This window comes from Myripristis murdjan, chromosome 7 (genome assembly GCF_902150065.1).
Source record: "Myripristis murdjan chromosome 7, fMyrMur1.1, whole genome shotgun sequence".
NCBI classification, from domain to species: domain Eukaryota; kingdom Metazoa; phylum Chordata; class Actinopteri; order Holocentriformes; family Holocentridae; genus Myripristis; species Myripristis murdjan.
In genome coordinates, this window is record NC_043986.1 from 20,242,633 (window position 1) to 20,268,729 (window position 26,097).

The 26,097-nt window shown below is 40.3% G+C and overlaps 2 protein-coding genes and 1 long non-coding RNA gene across 3 annotated transcripts; 1 reads left to right on the forward strand and 2 right to left on the reverse strand.

Annotated features, from left to right (window-relative positions):
• Positions 1-679: 679 nt before the first annotated feature.
• Positions 680-18,839, reverse strand: LOC115362695 (uncharacterized). Its single transcript, XR_003928507.1, has 5 exons — positions 18,498-18,839; positions 17,848-17,912; positions 16,360-16,408; positions 1,668-1,755; positions 680-1,508 (listed from the first exon to the last, which is right to left on the reverse strand). It is a non-coding gene; the product is annotated as an uncharacterized LOC115362695 (long non-coding RNA).
• On the reverse strand, positions 5,645-7,211 carry kcnk15 (potassium channel, subfamily K, member 15). Its single transcript, XM_030056727.1, has 2 exons — positions 6,929-7,211; positions 5,645-6,648 (listed from the first exon to the last, which is right to left on the reverse strand). The coding sequence occupies exons 1-2, from the start codon at positions 7,209-7,211 to the stop codon at positions 5,645-5,647; spliced, it is 1,287 nt and encodes a 428-aa protein (XP_029912587.1).
• Positions 18,165-25,224, forward strand: ogfr (opioid growth factor receptor). The gene is made up of 7 exons (XM_030056720.1): positions 18,165-18,458; positions 19,038-19,103; positions 19,184-19,265; positions 19,357-19,435; positions 20,974-21,040; positions 22,410-22,558; positions 22,647-25,224. Exons 1-7 carry the CDS (start codon positions 18,330-18,332, stop codon positions 23,770-23,772), a joined length of 1,698 nt encoding a protein of 565 aa, XP_029912580.1. The 5' UTR covers positions 18,165-18,329; the 3' UTR covers positions 23,773-25,224.
• The last annotated feature ends 873 nt before the right edge of the window (positions 25,225-26,097 follow it).

Below are 26,097 nucleotides of genomic sequence, written 5' to 3' on the forward strand. Positions count from 1 at the left end.
ACACCAACGCACATGCACACACTGCAGACACACACACACACACACACACAGAGAGAGAGAGAGAGAGAGAGAGAGAGAGAGAGAGAGAGAGAGAGAGAGAGAGAGAGAGAGAGAGAGAGAGAGATTTGACAGCCCCACATACATTACTGACTTCCCCACAACAGCCCTTTACAGGCAAATAAAGGGTATTAGTGTAAGGGCTTTAAAACCTGTCACACCTCCAGTTATGTGTGTCAGATAGTCAAAGCTCCGAAAGAAAACTGTCCAACGGGGGATAAAAGAATCGATAAAGGAAAAAGTGAAGGTGAAAATGGAGTGAGATTAGCCATGTAGTGTTGTGCACTCACTGGAATGCTAGCAGGCTAATTGCTTAGAGACCCACATGAGGCGCTAAGATGGAGAGAGTGGCAGCAGCAGTAAACACTACATGTGTGTTTACTGCTGCTGCTGCTACATACATGAATACATATATACATACACACACACACACACACACACACACACACACACACACACACACATATATATATATATATATATATATATATAAAATATCTAATCCATAGATAGATAGATAGATAAAGATGTGTGTAGTCAAACTAATTTTATTTATAAAGCCCTTTATCACAAGCATGTCTTTTCATACCATATACATGTCATATATTATGTTATTCTACATCACTCTGTACTACATATCATATACCATACTATACACATCATATACATACTATATATACAGACTTCATAAACTACATCATACACATTTGCATAAGTATCTACAGATATTAAGTTCTTGTTTTGTGATAGAGAAAATGAGAGCCATCAGTACCATTTGTTAGTCACCAAGCTGCTCATTGCACTGCATTGCATCTTCTAGACTAAAAAAATATCTTTTACACAGCTACAGAGCAGTAATGAGCACTGGCTGAAGGAAAAAAAATTCTAGTTGTCATCCTTAGTCATCTAATTCCAATTCACACATGCATCAGTCCTATCTGTATCGTCTCACTCTCATTTAAAAGCATCAATGACTGTCCTGCAGAGAATAATAGCAGTGTTTGATTCAGCAGTGTGAATGTGGCTATTTTGTCTTTTTTCAGTGTGGGATTTATTTGCTCACATCTTTATTTAAAGTGAGTGTTAAATTATTGTGTTGCTTCGGCTGAACTAAAGCTTGCTATGTCAATGTGACTTTTCTCACTGGGATGAATTCTGAAAGATATTGTATATTAAAATATTGCTATTGTTATTGTATTTCACCATCAAACTCAATTCCACACTTAGTAGATCCTGTTCAAAAGTATCATGAGGAGGATGAAAAAGGAGGAAAAATAAGAGAGGTTCATTGTGACAGATCATGCCTCCACCGAGGCAAAGGCAGAAGTTTTCTGACAGACATGGTTGGGTAGCCTTGACCTCAAGGAGACGATGAAGCACTTGTCCCATCCCAAAATGCCATCGTTCACACTGGTTGGATATGACAGGTATGACTGCACACAGAGCTAACACTGAGCACACAGAGAGGAGGTGCACTGAGCAGACTGTCTAGTACATTACTGCCCCCTAGTGGTGAATAAGACTGTGGCAACAGCAACAGAGTGCTGCATGATTAATGCATGCTAGCTGATCAAAGAACATCTCACAGTCTCCTGCAAAGCAAAACTCACTCTCTGTTCCAGTGTCACAGTGTAATTCCTGGCATTTCAGGCTGTGGGGGGTAGCCTCCAGGAAATGTAAAGCAGCATGGCCCGTGATCTGAAGCACAAAAAACATAGTGTCAGCCTTGGGGCATGGCACGTTCTCCATCATCACTGTCATCACTCACAATAAAAAAGATTAAAAGAGAATTTGTTGAGAGATGGCAATGAAGATAAAGCTGTACAATCATTCTTTGGCGCAGTCGATGGCTGCTAAATGGAACAAACCCCAGCAAGATTGACCCATTATATGTCATACAAGATGCTTCAAAATGCATAGTATATGTATCGTGACAACATACACACAAACACATACACAAATAGTGACAGAGAGAGACACCACTACACGACAAATTCCAATTTATATCTAATCCAAAGAGGATAATTTAGTCTCAATTTGGGGTCTAAGGATGTTCTTATATGGAGACGTCACATTTCATGTTTACCATGACTTGCTGCTGTGTGTCCTGTAGTCATAACAACAGGAAATGTCACGGTTACATCATGTGACTCTTCTAAGGAAGACTGCAGGACGCACAGCAATCGAAACATCACTGTAAACAAGAAATGTAATGTCTGTATGTGAAAATGTTCTGACTTACCAACTTATGTCTGTTTAACGTGTTGCCCAAAGACACAATATCAAAATTTTGTTTAGAGTACAATCTCACCATGGATTTTTCACTGTTTCAGCTGTCTTAATCTGTTTTGAGATGATCCATTTTAGCAGGAGATACGGTGCCTTGCATTGATCCATGTCACTGTGGCAACAGCTAAACACCCCACAATGGTGCGATCCGTGCAGCAGATAGAGAAAGAAAGATATTAAATGGCTCAATAAGATGAGGGGATCCATCTATCATCATGGGGCCCTGGGATGATTTTCCATTAATGGATCAGGGAACAAAGATCAGTGGGTTGTTTTCTCTGTATTGGTTCTGTTCCACCAGCCGATGACAAACTCTGTTTTAAATCAAATCAAAAATGTTCTATGGATAACATAAAAAGGTGATATCATGAGCCAAAATGTAAAGTAGAGCTGTATTTCACTTTAATGGAATCTTTCCGGAGGTAAGTGCAGAATACTGGAAATTTAGGAGGATGAGTAAATCTTTTTCGAATATTTCATCTTCTTTGCTGTTTCCCCCCAATTATTTCTGTGTCATGGATTGCTCAGTCTAACCCTGAATTTCACCAATGGTTGTGGTACATATCCTTTTTATGATAAGCATATTTGTCAGTGCAAAAAAAAATATTGGTGTACACCCAAATGAGATTGACATGGGAATTTGCCTTATTGTTTTTAGCTCACAGTTTGTCAGCCATATAATACTTAGTCTGTTTGGCCTCTGTGCCAAAAAGTTTGGGCATCTGGTCTGTAATCCATCAATGTAAAATGAAATGTGTGCTGGTTGTGTGCCAATAGCTTTCTTGTACCATTGAGCCAATAAGTTTGATAACCGGTTCCCGGAAAATTAAAACTTGAATCAATTCGTTCAGTAGGAACAATATCATTTGTATTAGAAATGATAGCCACAAATGTTGATTTGACAGATATTGATTATCTAATCAAGTTATAGCAACAAGGCTGAGCGATGAGAAAAGGCCCTGTGGATATCATAACAACAGATGTGCTCTGAGAGAAATGAGCCAAACTCTGAGATGTATCTGTATTTTACTTTAACTCTCTCATTGTAAAAGGTGTTCAGTTAGCTTTAAATTTCCTTTTTTTCTGCACTGTATCCTTTATACAGCCATCATTTTGAATAGTCAGATGAAACCCTAACCCATGGATACATCAGGTTCTTAGGTTATGTGAATGTCTATCTTCATAACTTTCACTAGAGATCACAAAGGCATTGAAACCACAAGGTCCCAGGTTCAGTTTCCCATGACCCAAAATGCCAGGACCCTGAATCCTTAACAGCTCAAAGGGCACCGTGCAGTTAACCCTGCACTGCTAAGGTGAAAAAGGCAAAAAGATAACTTCCTACCTCAGAGCTGCAAAAAAAAAACCAAAAAAAAAAAAACGAGAGTGTGTTCATTTTGACTTTGTTTCCTGTGCTACAAGGTCTGCCAAAAATACACAAATTATAAAGATGAACGACTGCCTGAACATGTTTTCCATAATTAGCTGACACTACAGGTTCAATGCCGGTGTGTAGACCTATGCTCTCCTCTAGTGGTCAAATGTATTAAATTAACCTTGGTGACTATCCCTTCAAATATCCCAGTGGATTCTCCCCTGTAGAGGGCCCCCTTGTCAAAGTTTTCATACCCTTCATTCTCCTCCTTTTTCTCTCGGCCAATTAAGAGGAAAGTATACTCTTTCATATAGATTATCACATAATCAGCCAGTCTGATTGACTTGTTGCGTATACCAATAGAGAACTGTGTATAATGAGAACACAACAAGTGATATTGTGAGGAAGTGATTAAATGTCCCCACATCTTCCCCCAAGCAGCTAGAGCAGATGGTAATTCATTACCAATCACAATTTCAGATTATATTGCCCAGTTTTACAGTTATATCTAAAGTGCTATTCCAACAGATCAACAGATGGCATGGAATGTATGTTTGGGGATGCTTATGTAAGACTTCAAGATCCCTGTTCCTGATTCCAAACCAAAAGCAAAATAGAGAAGGGATGGGTAAAACTGTCGAGTTCATTTTGACTCAGCAAAAGCAATGGTGCCTGAATGTGAAAACTGAAGTATTTTTTAACATCAGCATAGCCAGTAAATTAGCCATTATGGCTGCTGTCACAATGTCACAAGCTGAACTGGGATTAACCTCATTCTGGGTCACTTCTCCTGTCTACAGAAATCTAAGTCCACCAGCGTGATAGTTATCATTGCTATTTCAGCAGAAAATGGACTCAGTACAGTTAAGACCTTAGAGTGCGACAAATACACATATTGTTTCTCCATTGAATCAAATGGCAGTATTACACCGGGCGACAGACAAAAACACAAACACAAAACAGAAAAGTCGAGTGAGTGCAATAGCATAGTGTCCACATGCAAAAGCGTTTTCTTCAATTATTCAGCAGCATTTAGGGAATAAAAGCACTCTCAGTTGTTTATGGTCCTTTTCATTAGGTTTAATTGGACATGACGTAGAAACACACCAAATCTGACTTCCAACCAGGGCTCTCATGATACAAGGAAACACCACTTTCCATGCCGGAAAGCACAATGTTTTTCAGAACCTCGGGGAGTTTAACAGTGTCTTGCTACATATCAAGCATGTGCTACATCCATTAAATTTAAATCACTTACATAACTAGTATTGTCTCTTAGCATGCTCTGTGCATTAGTGCTGGAAAATGCACTTGAAAGTCAATTTGACCCCCGCTGATAAGTAAGAAAATTATTTATTAAATTCACTGAGTTTAAGAAGCCATATATCTCATGTGCTTGTTCAAAGTTCTTTAAGGCCTTTTTCATGAAAGAATGACATCTTCCAGCTGTGCCATGAAAAATGAAGTCATTTCCCTAAATTAGGAACAGCGTCCATCAAGGATTCTGCAAACAATTTCACTGAACTAGAAGAATAGCTGTACAGTTACACAGTTATAAATCAGTGCTACCCAAAATGTTTTTGTAATAGAATTTTAGATTAAAAGCCCAGCTCTTCACATCTTTACAAAGCACTCGTGCATTTACATTGTGTGCTACATGTCTTCTTTATCATGCACTGCACTTTGGCTTACATGCGAGAAAGACAACAAAATCAGTTACATAAATACAGGCATGATCAAAACGGAAATAATCCTATCCTTGCTTTACAAACAAAATAATTTCATATAGCAACAGCAGACAGTTAATTCAGCAGAATCAGTGTCTTCTACCATGCACAAAAAAGGTGTACCACAAAATACACTCATTGAAAATACTACAGTATATATAGCCCGTGCAAATATTGTCCCTCACTACGGTGCCTGCTACACTGACTTCCTCCGAAAACGCGGAAACTCCCTGAAGCTGTGCCCAGGTGAGAGTGTGCTTCCTGGAGAGGAGAGTCCAGTATTGTCCCTGGAGCTTGGCGAGCAGCCCTGGATCCTATACGAGATAGAGTTGTAGTAAACAGAATTGATATGGCAGCCAAGGTGTTCACTGTGTGACATAAGGGGACTATCACAAATTCCCAGGCGGTAGCACACGCAGGAACAGAGGGAGCCCAGGCTTGATTCTGCCCTGCATCTGTCTGCCTTTATCTGAAAATGCAGCCTCTGTCTGCAAGCCGTGCTCCTTCTCTCCTGCTCCTCTACTGGGGAAGCGATGAGGTTGGTGCGGCTTGTTCCCTCCTCCATCGGGAGGAAAAGGGTGCTGTGGCTCCGACTGTGCAACATGTTGCTCCTGCCCCGGTGGTCAGCTCTGCTTTGTTCCCCTACAACATGGAGGCCCAGGGTCCCATCTAAAAGGCCTCTATCCCTCTTCAGTGAAGCCCTCTCCTGGGCGTCTCTCCTCTCATCCTCAGTGTTCATGGTGAGGAAGCGAAGCACCACTAAGTTTAGAAAGGCCCCGATGACCGTCAGCCCCACCAGAATGTACATGAAGCTGAAAGCCACGTAGGGCGTCTTCTCCTGGAGGTCCTCCTTTTTCTGCAGGGCCACAAAGTCCCCGAAGCCAATGGTGGTGAGTGTGATGAAGCAGTAGTAGTAAGCGTGGAAAAAGCTCCATCCCTCAAAGTGGGAGAAAGCTGCAGCTCCCACACACAGCGTTCCGATGCAGGACAGGAAGCCCACCAAGACCATGTTCTCCATGGACACCTCAGTGTGCCGAAAGCCCAGGCATTGTTTCACCTTACGTAGGAGATAGCGGACGAATGTGTTCATCCTTTCTCCCAGGCTCTGGAACATGACTAAAGTGAGAGGAATGCCCAGCACAGCATAAAACATGCAGAAGACCTTTCCTGCGTCTGTTCCTGGTGCTGCATGTCCATAACCTGAATGAAAAGAGACAGAAAAGAATGTAACATTTGGATTTATGGCAGGGTTTTAATGATATAACAACCAATGATCTACACTACATGTTTAACACGAATCTTTAATTAGAAAAAAAGCTTAGAATGTGGCATTTTAGGCCTATAGTGTGCATGTGTTGCCATAGCAAAACCACAGAATGCACTAATGTAAATAAAGAGCACTACAGACTTACAGCCACAGTGTTACCTGCTTAAAAGCATGCCTCATCACCAAAGATAGCAACAATTCAGTCACACTTACCAATGGTGGTGATGACTGTTATGGCAAAGTAAAAAGAGCCTGCGAATTTCCATTGTCTCCCGGCACGATGAGGCTCAGCTTGCAGCACCACTCGCTCGATTTCTCGGTAGTCGTCCTCGGAGAAGCGGTACTTCTTCTTCATCTCGCTGCGCTTCTGCTCCAAGATGCGTCTGCGGGAGCTCTCCGACTCGGACTCCAGAGCGTCAAACACCGCAGCGCCGACCAGCAAGTACGAGAACATGCAGAGGATGAGCGACAGGGTCCGGACATTTTGCTTCTTCATCCTCGCGGTCTGGGCGAAACTCCAGAGCTCCAGAGCAGACGCACAGTTACAGGTGGTAGTGTCGTTCCTCCACCGCGACTACATTGGGGTTCAGCCTGTTGCGTGAGACCTTGTAGCCGTGGGTGTGGTATCAGCAGGAGGTGTGTAGAGAAATAAAGCTCGGTAAATTATATAACAGGATCGGGATTTCGAAATTCTCGGCTCGGGCATCTGTTTCTGTCTTAAAAAGCAAGTGGCCTCAAATTTGTCTCCTCGCATGCGCAAAGCAGTCGCCAATAAAAAGCTCACGGCATTAAATTTTCCTCGTAAATCAATTAATAGTAAAATTCAGGTATCACGTTTTACTATAAATGTTCTGTTTTTATCATACGGACATTCAACAGGTTCCTGACTCCCACCTCGCAGATGCCAATTAAACATAAACAGGAGTCAAAGCATGGAAATGTTCAGCACCACGGACAGCAACAAGCGGGACTGCACATCCGCACTGGCTCTGGGTGGACTGCGCATTCAAGGTAAAACCCTGAACACCAGGAGCCCGAGATACATGCAATACTTGGGATTCCCACCAGTTTTGTTTGTTTTTTTTTTTTTTTTTCGGATACGGTCTAGTTTTTGAGCGATGGCCCCACGAACCCACTGAAAGTCCACAACATTAACTTTAATTTATTTTACTTCATGAAATGTCAAGACTTGCGCACCCAGGCGGTTTTAACTGCTGAGTGGACAGGCAACTTGAAACACTAGTTTAGATATTTAATGACCCTAGAATGACTGACGAGGTCTCAATTTGATATTAATATACTTTTATGGGGTTAATATTGCGTAATTAATAACTAATGATATCTTTGTCATCCAATGTAACTGAAAACCACGAATATCGTGATGCAAAGAAAACTTGAACAGCTTTATAATGCCCAAATCACTTGTCTAACTGTTTCCTTTCCTGGTTCCGATGCATGTCAGAGAATTGATGCATGTACTAAGTAAACGTCTTTGCCATACAAGATGCGCGTGAAAACCTATAGGTAATGCTGGTTGCCATGGTTACTGCAGTCGGAAACAGAGACTTGGACTGTCACTTAGATTGAAGCTAATATGTTAAGTGTGATGATCCTGGCTGTCTGCGAGCAAAATATGTAATTTCTGCAAATAAAACATTTTTTAAGCATCTGTTTCATCTTCATATTTGTGAATTGGCCAGGGTTTGTTATAAGGTGATAGTGGAACCATGGAAAGCAAACAGTATCAAACAGCTGTTTTAAAAAATGAATAAAGAGATGAAGCATCTTCCTTGTGAGCATCACAGGTATCAGCTGCAGTAACAGGCTGCTGCAGGTGGATTTGTGTGTCCTTTTGTTCCTCTCAAATGGAGCAACCTGCTCTCGGTGGCCCTGTTTTTTTGTTAAGTGGCTAAATCAGCACACTTAAGTCCCTGTTGTGATTCAAACCAGCTCTCAATAAATGAATTACATCTCAGCTGATAAGAGAGGAACGTGCAGCCCCAGCAGCCACCCATTAATCCATACAGCTGGTCTCACATCCTTGCCAAAGCCCAGGGAGCTGGAACAACGTGTGGAGTGCCATCAATCCCCAACATGGATGAGAGGAAGGACCGAGGAAATGTGGTTCAATTCAAAGACATGCTTCTTTAAAATTGGTTGGGTTTTGCTGTCTGTGTTGAGAAAACTCACAATCGTTTCCCTATCACAGAAACAAAGGAAAACAAGCAGGGTGGTAAATTATATAATGTCATTCTTCCTCTGAGCCACCCCCATCCAGGCTTGTCCACATGCTCTCTTTGAGGAAATATTTTGATCCAAATTCTGGACATTTGATTTATAGCATGGATGAACACATAATGGTCTGGATCACATGCCATCTGTAATACTGTTTGGTGAAATTAATTTTCACAAATGGGACACCAGGTTTCAGAGGAGATACCGTGTCATGGTAATTTTCTAAACTGCATCTGAGCACATTCAATATGATTATTATCATTATTAGCAGTAGTAGTGGTTACCTTCCTTTTAAATCAAAACATCATAATTCAAATTGTCTACTCACCTCTAAAGCGAGAGTGGAAGAAATCTGAGATCATTAGGTTTAAAGTCATTAAGCTGTGCTAACCTCTAATTTTCTCATTTTCCACTTCGTCGGTGTTGCTTAAGTACAGATCTTTATCAAGCCTGTTGCGTTCTTTTTTTTTCTTTCTTTTTTGTTATAGTGAGGATACAGTGTTAGGTGAACCACTGTTTCACATGTAGTTTGAGTTCTGATATAAAACAATGATGCAACAGGTTGACCATGATCAGTATTGTTTGCTTCCAATCAAGTGGATTTGGTTTAGCATGGGGGAAAAAAACTCCATCCCTAAATTTGATTAGTACTGCTGAACTTTTTATTATTATTATCATTATTATTGTTGTTGTTGTTGTTATTTCTCATTTTGGCCACACAAAGTGCTTATTTTTGCTTGGATTTAAGATTTGTCATTTTTGTAACACTTAACCATTTTGCCTCAATTAATATTTGCAACATCAATTATGGATGTCAAATGTTTTCATATTCAATTAGATTTTAGCTCATTAGGCACATTAAGTGCCCCTTTAGGCCCCCTTTTTCACCTCAGTAATTTGTTATGAACTATTGCAAGTGCTCCTTAAAAACTACCAAGGAAAAATCAATTAACCAAAATCTGAGAATCATTTTTGCCACATTAAAAAATGTCCACATGAAGCATTCAGGAATACGTCGGGTTGATCATCCACTTTTTACCCTGTCCTCTCACATTTCAAAAAGACCTCTTCAGTATCTGTGGTGATGCTGTGAATAAGCAGATGACACAACCATTTTAAAGATGCACGTGGCATCGTGCACAGAAAACAGGACATTGTGCCTGAAGGCATGTTTCTCCACTAAGTAAAGCTGATCCATCACTTCTGCAGGAAAAAAATGCAAATCTGGCAAAATGCTAGAGGAGGGCTTATAAAAATTAAGCTGCTCACTATATGCCAAGTTTTAGAACAAAATGATGGTGTTCAGCAGGGAAGCAGCCCTCCTTCTCATTTTCTCTCATTCCCGTGCTTCAACAGGGAAGAGAGAAAATGAGAGGAGACAGGACAATGAAGGAGCACAAGATGAGGAAGTAGGAGCATTCAGCTTAAGAATAGACAGAAAGTGTACGTAACCACTGGTCAGAAAAAGTCACTACAAAGACAGTAGGGAAAGAGACCTCAAGATACATGAATCAAATTGATTGAGAGACGGTTTGAGACCCAACAACAAGCTGCTGACTCCCTGCAACGGGTGACTCATTGATTGAGCTCAATACTTATGATACATTTGCAGCTGAAGAGGGAAGATGCAAGAGACACGAGGCTGGGCTTACGTGTCCCACCGAAAACCTACAGAAGCATTGTAAAACACAAATCCACACGTCAACGAGTATATTACTGTAGAGCTCTGTGGCACTAAGCTCCTCAAAATCATATTTATGTCTCCAGTTGGCAAGGAGAAGGTTATTCTGTGGTGCGAGGTGCCGGGTCTTAATTATCCCCTTGTCTAATTTGAGTGAGGCCATGTAGACAGGGCGCTTGCTGAAAAACAATCTCTTTATTGTGATTTAAAATGCAGGTTCCTTTCCTCTAACAATTTTAAACAAAATTAAATGAACCATCCACAGACTCAATATCCAATTCAAATACATAATTCATTTTGTACTGGATCTGCTCTTGTGTAAAGAACTTTATCGTGTTTAAAAAAAAAAAGAAAGAAAAGGAAATAAATGCATATTTGAAAGTGGTGCCACAGTTGGCATCTGAATGGGGCTGAGCCGTGACTCTGAGATTTGAGAGGTCCTAAAGGAGCAAATGGAGCACAGTGATTGGAATTGTCACTGAGCCACAATACACAAACTCAAGAGAGGCGACAGCAAATCTGACAACTGGACAAACGCTGACTCCACAAGAAAGCATCCGGTAAGCAAAAATTTTGTCCTGCATATGTGGGGTATTTGGGGATTGAGGAGGCTTTGGTCTCAAGATAAAAGAAAAACTGGCTTGGACACAAACAACATCTGCATTATATAAGACATCACCCTCAGAAACCAGGAGTAGAGCGAATGCATTTTCAGGAAAAAGCAGCAATATGTGCCACAGCAGTTTCTCAAGCCGAGCACAGACATGACATGATGAACATGAAATGGAAATTTGAGCACAGAGAGAAAAGATTACTATACTAGACATACTGTACTAGACACTAGACATATACTAGACAGTCTGCTATTTGATATGTATATGGCAGATGTATTCATTTCATCATGGATTCAGTAAAATGGACAAAATAAGTCAATGCAGCCTACAGTATGCAACTTACTAGAGTCACTGATGCTAAGCAAACCAGTTCCAGTTTCTAAAAGAGGGTCATACTCCTGGACTTTTCATGCGTAACAGTATATTGGATTTAAGGATAATGTTGGAGTTACGAAACATCACATACAGTCTGTGGTGTTTCTGTGGGGGATTACAGGATGCCAGTGAGAGAGAACAAAACAGACTCACATAGCTGCAGGTGTTTTTCCAGGTATTTTAACAGGAGGGTAACAAATAAAGCCACAGTACAACAAGGATCCTGGTATCCCAAAGGATACAACTTGTGAGTCCTGGTTACAGATCTACAGCAGCTGCTATTGCCTGCTGTAGTGTATTAAGCCCCACTAACACATAGTGGAGAGTAAAGGAAGTAAAAGAGGGTTAACTTGATTGTATCAGCAATTTAAAATATTTTGCGATCACCATTGAGTCTGAACCAAAGAGGAACTTTCCAAAGATATAGCTGGATGTAGTATAGTGACACTTGGCTGTATAAATGATTTACCTATCAGAACACAAAACAAGCTATCTCCCTCCCAAGAAAAGAATGAAGCAGGAAAGACAGGGCCGTGTGAGACATTACAACAGGTGAGGGTAGGGTTTATCAAATCTGATTCGTCATCAGCCGACTACTCTCAGTTGTGACAGCGATTACACCTAACTAAGATTAGATTTGGGACTGTGGTACAACATCGTGACAAACAACATCTACTTTCCACTTTGTATGCATACTTTGTACTTTAAATCTCTTTTGAAGGAATGAGATATAAATTCTCATACAGAGCTCACAGCTAAGGCTGAATGATGTTACCTGTGTTTATTCTGCTCACAATTTTGTGGCAGTTTCTACCATCAGACTGCTATTACTTAAATAAAGAGCAGCCAAGATATGGAAAGATAAACTGGACTGAAAGGATATTAAGGTATATAAATACTGAATAGGAATCTCATAACCAGTTACAGCATTTTTAAAACAATTAAAGCCTATTTTTGATAACTGGAGTATAATTAGTGTTCAGTCGGTAGCTGTTGGTGAGTTGTTGCTGTTAGGCACTTTTTTGAACTGGATTGTTTCATGTATTGCTAAAAAAGGTATGGAGGCCAAAGCTGAACAAAGATACTGGAGCCATGCCAGACTAGACAGATATACCACACTAAAGCACAGTTATACAACCTCTTTTGCCTCATGCATCTTTCTTCCTGGGCATAGACATTTCGCACCAAAACCCACATTTCAGCGAGTAGGTGCTGTAAGCCTGTAAATAAATCCATTACAAGCAGTACCTGCATATTAAATATTAAAACCCCATTCTAGCCCCACAGCATGAGAACCTGGGTGTAACACATTACTCACACATTACCTTGTGTCTGTCTGTCTTTACGTGTTAAGTCACCATGAAACCAAAATCTCCCGCTTTCTCATGTGTAGAAATTATCCATAAAAGAGTGCTGTGATATGACAATAGTCTTAATACACACACAAGAAAAAAAAACCCATAATCACCCTATTAGAGTGTATTGTAATAGAACAGAGTAGAAAAGCTGATGGAATAATACTGTGCCCTTAAGCCAGTGTGAATGGAGAATCGCAAACAGTTAAATATTTGCCCATCTGGAATACTTTAGTGTATGTGTGTGTGTGTGTGTGTCTGAGAGAGAGAGAAAGAGAGAGAGAGGGCGAGAGGAGAGAGTTTACACGTAATGCACACTATATTGAATATTTCAAAAGGCATGAAACGCTTCTTATCAGACACGCTGTGCTCTGAGCGTTTACACACGGCACTATCACAAGTTTGTTACAGTTCACGTGAGAGCGAGGCCAAGAAGAGCAAAGAGCAATACAGTGTCTGCAGTGCTGTGATGGCAGCCTGTGTAAAAGACACATCATCCTCTGTGCGACGAGCAGCCACACCATTGACTGAATGATACTGTTAAAAGTGCATCGTGTACCAATCAAACATCTCTACATCACTAATTACTGCATTGATTTTGAAATGTTAGATCACTGCATTTACATTATGTGAATTCTGCAAGAAAATAAGATTTTACAACAAAAAAGGGGAGGGTGTTATGTGGCAAAAAGGTTGCTCACAATGGCAGGTGGTAGAGCAGGAAAAAGGTATTTGGACAAATCACTTCCACCATGCTTTTCCTCGACAGCAAAGCATCATGGATGCAAGATAAGAGCAGCAACTTATTTTTAAACAGTAGCAATAGAGTCTATGGACTGTCTCAAAACTGGTCTCATTTATTTACAGTAATTTTGACAATATGACAGTGACAATTTGACAGTGATATATTTATGTTTAAAAAATTGGGAGTGCTGCCCTGGGTCAAAATAAAGAAAATATAATGGCAGAAAAAGAAAATGTGAAATCCGGTCCTCTTCCAGGATAAAGGCAGACAATATGTATTTTTTAAGTGGTTATGCTTCATGGTCATGTGGTATGTCATGATTACTGATGACATTTTAAATTCCACGTGTGTCTGCATGGTTTTCACACCCTGTTGAAGATGGTTTAGTCGAAACGCGTCGCTTGTGCTGAATAAAGGATTTTTACTTTTTCACAATCGCAGTGCCTGAGATTTTTGGACGGCTTCTCACATTATTGACTTCATTCATAAGGCAGCTTCACAGTCAGTTTGATTGTCTTTTATGTTTAAAAAAATGCTACTCGTGGCACCTTAAAATGCTTTTATTCTCGTTGCATTGTTTCACAGCTCTCGGCAACAAACTCAAAGTCACCAGGGGGAGCTAAAGTGGTGAAGCAGTCTTGCAGTTGCTAACTCCCTGTCAAATCCCTTGCACATACAATCAGACCCACTTTGGCTTCCTTAATCCATACATATCTGTAATCTATCCATGAGTTTCAAACTGAATGAGAATTAGGCTTGAACCCATTTTATGTAGTGGTGGCACTGGAAAGCAACAGCAGATACTGGATGCCTGCAGAGCCCTGCGGTTTCCACAGTAACTAAGACCAAAAATAGAAACCCAAACCAGCGACCATTCAACATTCAAATCCCTGTGATAATACAGGATTCTATTTATACCATCTAATGGTGTGATACACTCGTGAAAACATAGCTGTCCAATTACTGTCAAAGATAGATATCATGGTCCAATTATACATTCACATCTCTGATTCATTGTTGGTGCCAGTGATCCTTACACTATGAAGCCTGAGTTCAGTTTCAGTGTGGGAGATGTTCAAGACACTTATAATTACACCTTGTGGATTTGATTACTGGATGAATTCTGAATTCTGTGCGTGTGTGTCTGTGTGTGTGTGTGTGTGTGTGTGTGTGTGTGTGTGTGTGTGTGTGTGTGTGTGTGTGTGTGTGTGTGTGTGTGTGTGTGTGTGTGTGCTTTCAAGCAAGACAGACAATTGAGTTCTGGCTGATGTAACACAGCTGAAAACTCGGTGCTACACTCAGTACACAAGTGCTCTCCTTGCTAAATAAACTCAGTCAGTTTCATAGCAGCTGCCACGCGCCACAGGATTCGTGGGCTCGAGACTGGGAGGTGCCGTGACCCGTATTACGTGGTTGACACAGGATTACTGAGGTAGGTTAAGTTATAAGGGGAGAGAAGGGGGACTCGAGCAATCAAATAAATACTCTAGCTGCTGTTTAGTTCAAATACAAGAAAACAGCTGAATTTTAGCATTTGCCAGCTAAAAGTATCAAACTTCTAAAAATGATATCATGTTAATGTCACACTACTTTGCAAACAAAAAATCACCAGGCCTGTAATAATCAAATAATATCACTATATTGACTTAAAGTGAGGATGTAGTCACTCATTCAGAAGGCAGTTTAAAGTAGATAACTTTACTATTACTTAACCTACTTCATGGTATTTTTTAATATTTTGTATCAAAAACTGACTGCCGAAGGGGGGGTATTTTTTAAGGCAGAAGGAAGTGTACTTTATATCAGTGTACTAATTTAGTTTTGACCATGCAGCATTTCAGAGCAGCCACTGCATCACTGAGGCAGAATTCATGCTTTTTTGTGTTACATTTCTAAAAATGATTTGTAAATACACGCCTATAACTGCAGATTTTTTTATACACCTTGCTACAACCTGAAAGACACATTTCCACTAACTTTAAAAGCTGTCATATGGCTCGCACGCCAGTTGTATTTGTTTTTCATAAATCAGTGTGTTTGAATGGAGCACATATATGTATTAATCGGTAGATATACACTCAGTGGCCACTTTATTAGGTACACCTGTATCTATACAGAATCCAATACAACTGTTCTGCCATAGAGTTTGCTTTTCTGATGCCTATAATACTCAGGTTTTCATTTTGTCACAGTAATAGAAGTGTTCATTCAAGTCTATGTTTGGCATTGAGCTCATAGTTAGTGCGGCTGTTGGACTGAACTGCATGTTATTGAGAGGTATTTCTATTATTCTGTCCCCGCTCATGTACATAAATATGAAGGACAAAAAAAGAGAAACACCTGTCAATATAATACAGTCCAGTACAAGACCTCTGCGAACTACAACCTCAGTAATAAACTTAGAATTAAATTCACCCACAGTGTGAACAAAAACTGAACATTATAAACTTTGTTAAAAGGTTAAATTTATGGCAGAGCTGCTGCATTGAACAGCATTAGATTATGCTGGTGGACCTGATAAAGTGCCTGTTGAGTGTACAGACCTGGTTTGTGTGTGAGGGCACTTACTATTTCCATGATACAGAAAAAGAATAAGGACGGGCACAAGAGGATGAGTCAAAAACAAGAGGCTCCCTCACCAAACTCTTCCTTGCAGACTACAGAATCATCCTCAGCATCTGAGCCCATCTGAGTGAGAGAGGACAACAAAATAATAATAAACACAATAACAGACATAACAGTCCTTCCATGGCAAAGACTGAGGAAGACAAAGCCCTAACCTATATCGCTAGGTCTGCTTCCATCCAGTGACAGCTTTCTTGAAACTAAATGCCCACTCTCAGATCAATCCAGCATCCTGCTTTACTAAACACAGCTGCACTCCATGACCCTCGGCTTTTAAGTTCTTGCTGCCTTTTTCTTATTCTGAGTGCAGCATTAACAATCTCAGTGCCATTAGGTATGTTTGATCAGAAATAAGACGGTTTTGCAGCTTTGTTTGTTTGTTTTCAATTGGTCTTAAAGTCAGTGCCAGGTAGCATAGAGACAATTAGTCCAGTCATTTTATGAAAAAACCTAGGACAAATTGCAAGAGAAGCAAACTCAACTGATTTTGTATCCTCAGTTTGTCCTGAGTGAGGGAAAAAAAGTCCCAAGAAATCCCATTGGTGGAAAGTTTTGAAAATCACCTATTTATGACCACAAATTACTAAAAAACACTGTTTTTAACACACAGGGGAAAGGGGTTCAAAATTTTACTTTCAGATATCACTATAAAAATTCACAAGTTGATTGCACACACAAAGACAAGAAAAAAAGTCAATTACAAGTTCTTTGAATTATTCTGTTTACACATGCATATCACACATTATCTGATTTGATATGCGCTAATTGGAATATAAGGAATAAATGCCAGAAGAGACATTTAAACAGTGAATTATAAGGTTACTATATATATATAGTAACCTTGAATTAAAAGGTTACTACATAACAGTGAATTAAAAGGTTACTGTATATATAGTAACCTTTTAATTCACTGTTTAAATATCTGTTCTGGCATTTATTCCTGATATTCCTTATTAGCGCATATCAAATCAGATAATGTGTGATATGCATGTGTAAACAGAAAAATTCAAAGAACTTGTAATTTACTTTTTTTCTTGTCTTTGTGTGTGTAATCAACTTGTGAATTTTTATAGTGATATCTGAAAGTAAAATTTTGAACCCCTTTCCCCTGTGTGTTAAAAACAGTGTTTTTGGTAATATGTGGTCATAAAAAGGCGATTTTCAAAACTTTCCACCAATAGGATTTCTTGGGACTTTTTTTCCCTCACTCAGGACAAACTGAGGATACAAAATCAGTTGAGTTTGCTTCTCTTGCAATTTGTCCTAGGTTGACCCCAATTTTGGCCTAAAATTACTGGACTAAATGTTCAATTTTTCTTTCTGAAACCTGCACACATGCCCTGAACTCCCATGTTTAAATTTATAACAGTTTTGTGTGATCCTGTCTCGTATCCTTCTACAAATTATAGTAGGGGCATCATATTTATTTTCTGAAAAAGGGCAGTCAATTGAAATTGCTTTACTGTACATAGAAAAAAATGTGATGTCAGTGTTAAACTCACCGTAACTTACACCTTTCACATCTGGTTTGCAGTTGGCACCCAAGCTGGTGTGCTGCCTTCCCGTACTATCGGAAAACAAAAAAACAAAGAGCGGAACTCACATAAAACAAATAGCAAAGTGTGAAACAAACCTTTGGTAGGCCCCATGACTCGGGAGCAGAGGCCACTGAACCCATTTCAGGTGTTTATCGTAAAAGCGTTATATAATACAACGCATTTTGTTAAATACATCTACTTCAAGTCGTGTAAGCTTGCAAATCCCATGCTGCCGAGGCGCACTTGAAGGCAGCGGCAGTACTGCAGACTCTACCATCGCCGCTGCCTGCCGACGATGTGAGACTGGAAGGACGGATAGTTAGGGTCCTCCCCGCCGTAGCCTACTTGAATATACAATACTATCTCTACTCATGCCCGATCTTAGGGCTAAAACAGATTGCACATTTCTTTTGCTTTGGTTAGTCATATAATCATTTTTTTTTTGAATGATGGAGGACGACTGCGTGTGTGAATATGATTCGACCTGGGACACAGAGAGTGATGGAGACGACCCGGCTGGAGAGAGCCAAACCCGTCGCTCAAGTCAAGACAAAAACAAATCGTCTTGGACTTTAGTATGTGCGGTTTGTGCTCCTGACCAAACGATAACTTACCCGAGGCTCACCAAGAGCGACAATGCGCTGGTTGCTCGTTGGTTTGTGTGCACTAGGCCAGGTGTTTGCCATTATTCCCACGACTAGAAAACGTTAGCTAGCTAGCTTTCTGCCTCACCGCTGCAGGCTGGCTAAGCTAGCCAGCTAGCCGTTGACGTTAGCTGACAGTTGATAGGCGCAAACTATGACCTGAAATTGGGATTGTGTACGCCAGGTTTTCTTTTACGCATTCGTTTGTTGTCATTATTTTGATAAACTGTTACGTGAACGTTGTGAATCTTCTCGTTGAAGCAGGAAATGGGATATCTTGGCCTAATGAAAGTTAACATGCTGCGTTGAGGTTTGCTCGCTAATTAGGCTAGCCCTCTAATGACACCAATAAAGCCCGTAGATACTGGCAACAGCGAAGCCTTGTGTGGGCATTGGTCCGCTAAATTAGGGTTCTCTGGACGGTATTCATAACGATATACACTTTCTTTATCATTAAATGCATTCTGATGCTTGGGATACCACTAAATCAGTCTTTGTAAATCTTTGCAGTGGCATCATACTCCTAGAAACATAAGGGCGGCGAAGGATATGCAGAACTACAGACGAGGCTACCCAGTAAGTAAACAAACACCCCAAACCGGAAATATCCTCTCTATCAAGATTCAGTCTCCTAATTATTGGTTGTTATGTTGCAGAATCTTGCAGATGATGACTGCTCAGAGGACAAAATGAATAACTTGAAGTTCTATCTCAATCAGTTCCCCTCTGCCCCTGATGGTAACTCATTTATCTGGCTTCTAAGTTGCTCTCAGTGTGTGGACAAGTTTGGAGTCTAATCCCTTGATGCGTTTTTGCTCACTTTGCACAGATGTCTACATTGAATCATTTCATAAGGAATGGAAAACTGATTACAAGAGGCTGGAGAGAGTTCACTCCTACATTCAGTGGTAGGTCTTGCTCAAGTCTTGTGGGACATGTTTTTCCTCTGTCTACTTTGAGGCATCAGAGTTGAATAAAATGAATGTGTGTACGCTCAGTGTTTGAAATTAATATACGAACAAGTCATAGCCAGGGTCGAAAACTTAACTTCCATGCCACAGCCACTGCACCTGGTTACTGTGTGAATATTTTAGCCACTTTCACTGTGTCATTATACCAACATGAGCCTCCAAATGCAGCTGTTTACTTTCCAAGTGCCTGGAGAGGTAGGCAAACTTACCAACAAACCACAGCAAAATTTACCTGCATTTAACTAGTTGCGGTTTTCATTTTGTAAACTGGCTGTGGCAGTTAACCAGAACCGTCAGCTGATCCTGAAGTAGAAGTTTGACAGGAACCAGCGAGAGGTGACACCCCATCCAGTGATATTCTGAAGCATCTGACAGAAAGGTTTCTGACTTAAGACACTGATGGTGCAGGACATTTTTAAAGTGTTTTTTTGGCATTTCTGCTTTCTGGACAGTCACAGTGGGGTGAGACAGGAAAGACAAGACAGAGAGAAGGGGTGACATGCATCAAAGGGAAAGGGTCTGGGTTGGATTTGAAGGCCACTGCAGCTTAGCTTTAATACTATGTGGTACGTGCTCTGCACAGTGAGCCACCGGGATGCAAAGTTTGTTAAAGGCAGAATGAGTAGGATTTGTCACTGCGGTTTGTAAACCCAACATTCAAAGTTGGCCCCTCATCCCTAGCAAAGCTACCCGCCAGCTGTGAGATTTCATTTCCTAGGATGGTGACAGAATGAAATGTGCGTCCAAAGTGTGAAACATTATGTCACCGTCCTAGGAGCCTTCCTGTCCAACAGAAAACAGACCAACAGTGCGTTCCTCTTCATCCTCATCCTATCCTGCAGTGCTCACCTGCAGGTGAAAGCCAACCTCAGGTTCACTCCTCTTGTGCAGCTCTATCTGCCTGGAGATTTGCCTCACTCTGTTTCCTTTTTTCCCACAGTCCATGTCCACAATTTCCATAGCTTCCTATTGGATGGTGTGCTATCGATCTGGCACTGTGTACTATTATTGGCTGGGAGCTACACACCCACTAACCAAAGGCTGACTCCCAGAAGAGTCCCGAGCTCAGCAAAACAAGAAAATCCAGGCAGAGGGCAGGGTCTCGGCAGATACTCACATCAACACACACTTCTAGTGGGTCATAAGTGATGATTGAGAGCTATATTTTTATGATTCTATACAATCCTACTAATTTTGCCTTTAATTATTAAAAAAAAAATTACAGAGCACTTAAGTTGTTCTGTAGATTTCTGAGAAATGCACAAACGCTTGTGAGAGGAAAAAACCAGGAGTGGAGAGTTGAGTATTTCAGAAGCTCCAGCTGCACTGCATTACTAAAGTTGGTCACCATCAAGGAATGCTTTTAGCATTGTTGAATAATCACAGCTTAAACTCTTAACTGTATATAAGCTTCAGAGTGCCTGTTCATCAGATGCCAATTTGTTTTATGACATTTCTTGAACTCACCAATATAGGCTGTTTCCACTGCGAGAACCAGGTGTTAATTACATGGCGTCAGAACTCACCAAGAAGGAGATCGAGGTGAGTGGACAACAGAAGACAGCTGAATAAACCAATAGCCAACTAATTTGTTATGCATCATGTATAAATAAATAGCAAACTGCTCTCACTGTGAAACGTTTAATTAATGGGATTTAATTTCATCAGCTTTATTATGTCAGAACAGACTATCTAGCATTCAGATTTTTTTTCTGATGCAAAATCAGTTTCACCTGCCTACATCACTTTAGTTGTGTCAAGGTGTCTTGGAGGGTAATACCTTTAGGATTTGTCGTTCAACAAAAAGGAATTGCTTTCAGTAGAACCATTTCATATCTTCAGCTGAAATGAATAGGGACACATAGTTGCCTCTGCATAATAGCTAAGGAGGGCAGCTGTTGCGTTAAGCCAAGGCACAGAGTAATACAGTTTCTCCCAGCCCTCTTCCTTCCCTTTTACCAGCCTTTCCGCAAGTCACTACTATGTTACTGCTATGTTTTAAATTAGAAAGTTGATAGTGGGTTTCCTGGAAATATTATAAATATATATAAATTGGGTAAATATATATAAATAGCTGTGTTTATTGACATTAGCTACTTTATAGTATCATAAAAATGTCCTTGCATCTTCACCTACATAAGCCATTGACCCACAGCAATGTTTTTCTGCTGATTTGTGAAATGCATTATCACTGTAGGAAAAAAAAATTGCAACTTAAATGTTTATTTGCGGAAAGTTTGGACAAATACAGGTACTACTTTAGGTACTACTACTTTATCAGGTACTACTTCTTTATCTGACTGAAAGATATTTTTCTCTTAGGTTTTTGCAGTACGGCATCTCTCTTTCTGTCTGTTGTTAATTTGACTCTGTGCCTCAGGCAAGATAAGTACAATCAGGTGGCAGTGCATCCAATGAGGAGCTGTGTGTAGAGGTTTTTACAGAGGGGTGGGCGTTAGAGAAGAGAGGGTGACGGGGCCAAGAGGGGTCTTAGTGTTGGTGCGACAAACAGAGGTAGAAACTGATACCTGGCAATAACAACAAGCTGGTTTATAGCTCCATGGTAGAAAGGGACCTGTGAATGTCCACTCTCAAATTGCACAAAGTCTTTTTGCCACAGTTTAATGCATGTAGTATCAGTTAACGCAGCTTTAAAATATTCAAGCAAATTAATTTATCTTCATGTTTGCACCAAGGTACTATATATGTGATAAAGCAAACAGCAGCAATTGGCAACACAAGTAAGCTTTAGTTTTTATGTCGGCCATAAAGTTGGAACAGAACGGATGTTAAGCATGATTCAACTCGAGCTGAATGTGGGTGTCCAGTAAATGTGAGTTGAACCTCTTCATAAAAACTGTGAAGACACTCTGCAGTGTTTCATCTCATGCATTATCTGTATCCTTCTCAGGCCTTCAAGAAGAGCGATGAGGCCAAAAGGAGGCTGGTGGAGTCTTATGAGCTCATGTTGGGCTTCTATGGCATCCAGTTGGTCAACAGGGAGACAGGTGAAGTGAAACGTGCTGAGAATTGGAAAGAGCGCTTTGGGAACCTTGAACGGTAAGTTTCACACATTCAGTATTTCACCATCTCACAAGAATCATATTGTGGATTGTATTTTCAGTCTCAATTCTCACATCTCTCCCAGGAACATGCACAACAATCTGCGCATCACTCGCATCCTGAAGAGCCTTGGAGAGCTGGGCTTTGAGCACTATCAGGCTCCACTTGTGCGCTTCTTTTTGGAAGAAACTCTGGTCAAGAAGAACCTCAGCAGTGTGAAACGCAGCGTGCTTGACTACTTCCTGTTTGCTGTTCTGGACAAGCACAAGCGTCAAGAACTTGTGCGGTTTGCCTACCTTCATTTTGAGCCAAAGGACAAGTTTGTGTGGTGCCCGAGAAAGATTCAAAAACAGTTCAAGAAAGCAGAGAAAAGATCTGAGGCTTTCGGGAATGGCGATGGAAGGGACGAAGTTTCTTCACGGGTAAAAGGCAAAGATGGAGAGGCATCTGGACCACAGAAAGAGGATGCAGGTGGAGTGGATAATGTCACAGAACTTCAGAAAGGTACTGATAATACAGCAAGTGGGGGCAAAGACAAACTGCCTGAGGCTCTGTCTGAGCCAAAACCAGACAGTGGGACTGTTGGGAATGGAAATACAGAAGCTGAATCTGATGATGAATTTTTGGGGAATGGAAATGGCTGCCCTGACGACGATGATATCGATGAAATGGATCTGTCTGCCACTCCTGACACTTTGCCTGTGAAAGTTGAGACCAGTGTGGAGGAGGAGCACAAAGATGCCAGCAAACCTAAGGACACCATCCAAGAACCAGTCAATATTATGCAAACTGATGGAGACATAGACTCAGAGAAACCACCGAAGAAGAAGAGAGAGGACAACAAGGTGCTGCCTGACAACAGTCCTGCTGGGGAGTGTGCCAACGGGCAAACGGAGGACAAAGTTGTTTCCACTAACAAAGTCGCCGGTCTAACAGGTCCGTCAGTGTCGACACCCCTTAAGACCAAGCCTGAAGTTTCCTCTCAGCACTCACCCTCTCTTTCCTTGGGAAGGGAGGAAAAAATTCCAAGGACTGACTTTAATCATACATCAGATAAAAATAAAGAAGGAGAACTGACACAGGCAAATGTTCCCTCAACGAATGGCGCACTGACGGGCACTGACAACAGTGCTGATGAACAGACAAACGGGAAAGACTCTGAGACGATGGATGTGGAGTCAATCTCAGACCAAAACATGGGGAACTCATGAATATGGTGCTGTAGGAATTTGGAAACACCAATAAAATACACTATTAGAGCATAAGTTAAACGTAATTGAAGGACATTGTATGAGTTTAAAGCGTTTCTGGGCCTTATTTTTTACTCTCTCCTTTCATGTTTAGATATTAATTCTTTTTACTTTTGAGAAGTATATGAAATCATAAGCTCACATGATGTGGGATTGGTTGTGACTGTGATATTGTCTCTACATGGCTAATTCTACAATATTAAGGTAGTTATGACTAAGATTGTCAGCCATTAAACAAGACATATTTAATATTCCTACAGAATGAATTAAGCACTGTTACGGTTAATTTATGTCAGCGAAGCGCAGTTGTAAATGAAATGGTTTCCAAATTTTTTAAATACCTTAGTACTTTAACAACAATACAGGTTTGTTTTGCACTGAAAAATGGATAATCTGAAGAGGTGTTAATGTGTCAGTTAAAAGAGCATTTTGAATTGGTTAGCATTTTGCTGAATCCACTGTCAATGGACTTAAGACTGAATGTCATTCTAGTTTTGTTCAAGAATGTTGCACAATTTGTATGTTTTTCGTGCAGAGCTCGGAAGTAGACATTTGAATAACTGACAGCATTGCCAAAAATATGATAGACTGGTTGATTGTATGTATGTCTGCTTGGCAGTATTGAGATACATAGCTTTGGCTGAAATTTTGAGTCTACTGTATGTTAAAACTTTTTAAGATGAGAGCAGTACATGGAAATTTACAAGCCAGGGTGACTTATTGGTCTTGTTATTTATTGATGCGTCTTTTTATATTTGCACTTAATTTTCGGTACTAATTGTTTAAGTTATCTTACATGCTTATGATATTTACAAAACAAAATGGTAATAACATTTCAGTAGTGCTGCATTATTTACTCTTAATCATGTGTTTCCCAACTAAATACTTGGCTATTGACACCGCAGAATAAAGTTCTACTATTTTCTGATGTTCGTATGTAATTAGTCTATGTTTAGCCAAAGCTTAAATCCCTTCCTAGTTTATTGAATTGTGATTCTCAGGAAAACACTGGTAGATATCAGCTTTTGCTTATTTCTGTGGCTGTTTTCTTTGTTTTCCCACTCCAGCAGCATATAGGCGCAGATAGTCTTGTTTTTTCAGTAAACTAATTAAAACTCAGTGAGCTGACAGCCCTCTCACAGGCTGGAACAGTGCTCACCAGAGGGGACAAAAATCATCTTGAACTTAGGGTTTATCGTGATGAAACAGGAATTGTTCACACCTCAGGATCAGTGTTTTGAGTGTGATATCCTTACTCAGTCCACATGTGAGAAACACTAAAAATGGGGACAGTGAACACACATCTCTGTTTCTCAGGAGTTTAAGCTTGCTGCTTCTCATTGAGTTGTCCCAAGCAGCCTCTGAGATCCACCCGTTACCTGTTCGCTTATTATAAATAAAATGTTAAACAAATGTTGTTGGTTCATTTTCAGGCCTTATAAAGCCGAGTTAGAATAGGCTTGCACAGATGGGTATGAGGATATAGTCTTTTCATTAAGGCTGATCAGTATGCTCAAAAACAAGAACAATGCAAATATTTTGACATTGCAATTACAGAATGATTTACTATTTTATTGGAAATAATCATTTTTGCATAAAGTTTACAATTTCACTGGGGAAAAAATAAAATGGTAATGTGATAATTGCTGGGGTCTATAATGAGCAAACGTTTCCCTACATCTGAAAAGAACAATTTTTAGGCCCAGGCATCTCTGTACCACCTCAATGCTTAGTTTTGTATATTGTTACATTTATTACCTTTACCCAATAATAGCTGCCCTTTTATTAGGATATTACACATGGCATTATTGTGATTTTGACAGTCTTTCATTTAATTGCTCAGCCCTTTCATGTCAGGACTATAATGGGTTTAACATGATACCTATGATGGTCTAATAAATGAGTAATGGATGGCATTGCCCTATCACAACGGTCACACTCTCAAGGCATTCTTTTTCTTCAGGATAGCTGTGTGGGTGTAAGGCAGAGCCACATGGCATTGAGGCTGCCAAAGTGGAAATGCAGCTTTATTTACATCCATCCCATCCTCCACCACTGCACTCTGAACAAAAAAGGTTCAGGGCTGAAATGGTTCTGCACTGAAGCTGTAAAGAAACCTGGAAAAAGATGTCAAATCAGAGTGGGGGGTCCAATGTGGTTTCTCAGATAAAACAGTGATTTAATGCTGCATATTTAGAATATTTCATGCTTATTTAACTAGTCAAACGGCCGTTTGAGTCAATGTGCTTTTGCAGAGCCCCTCCACCATAACCATAGAACCCTTGG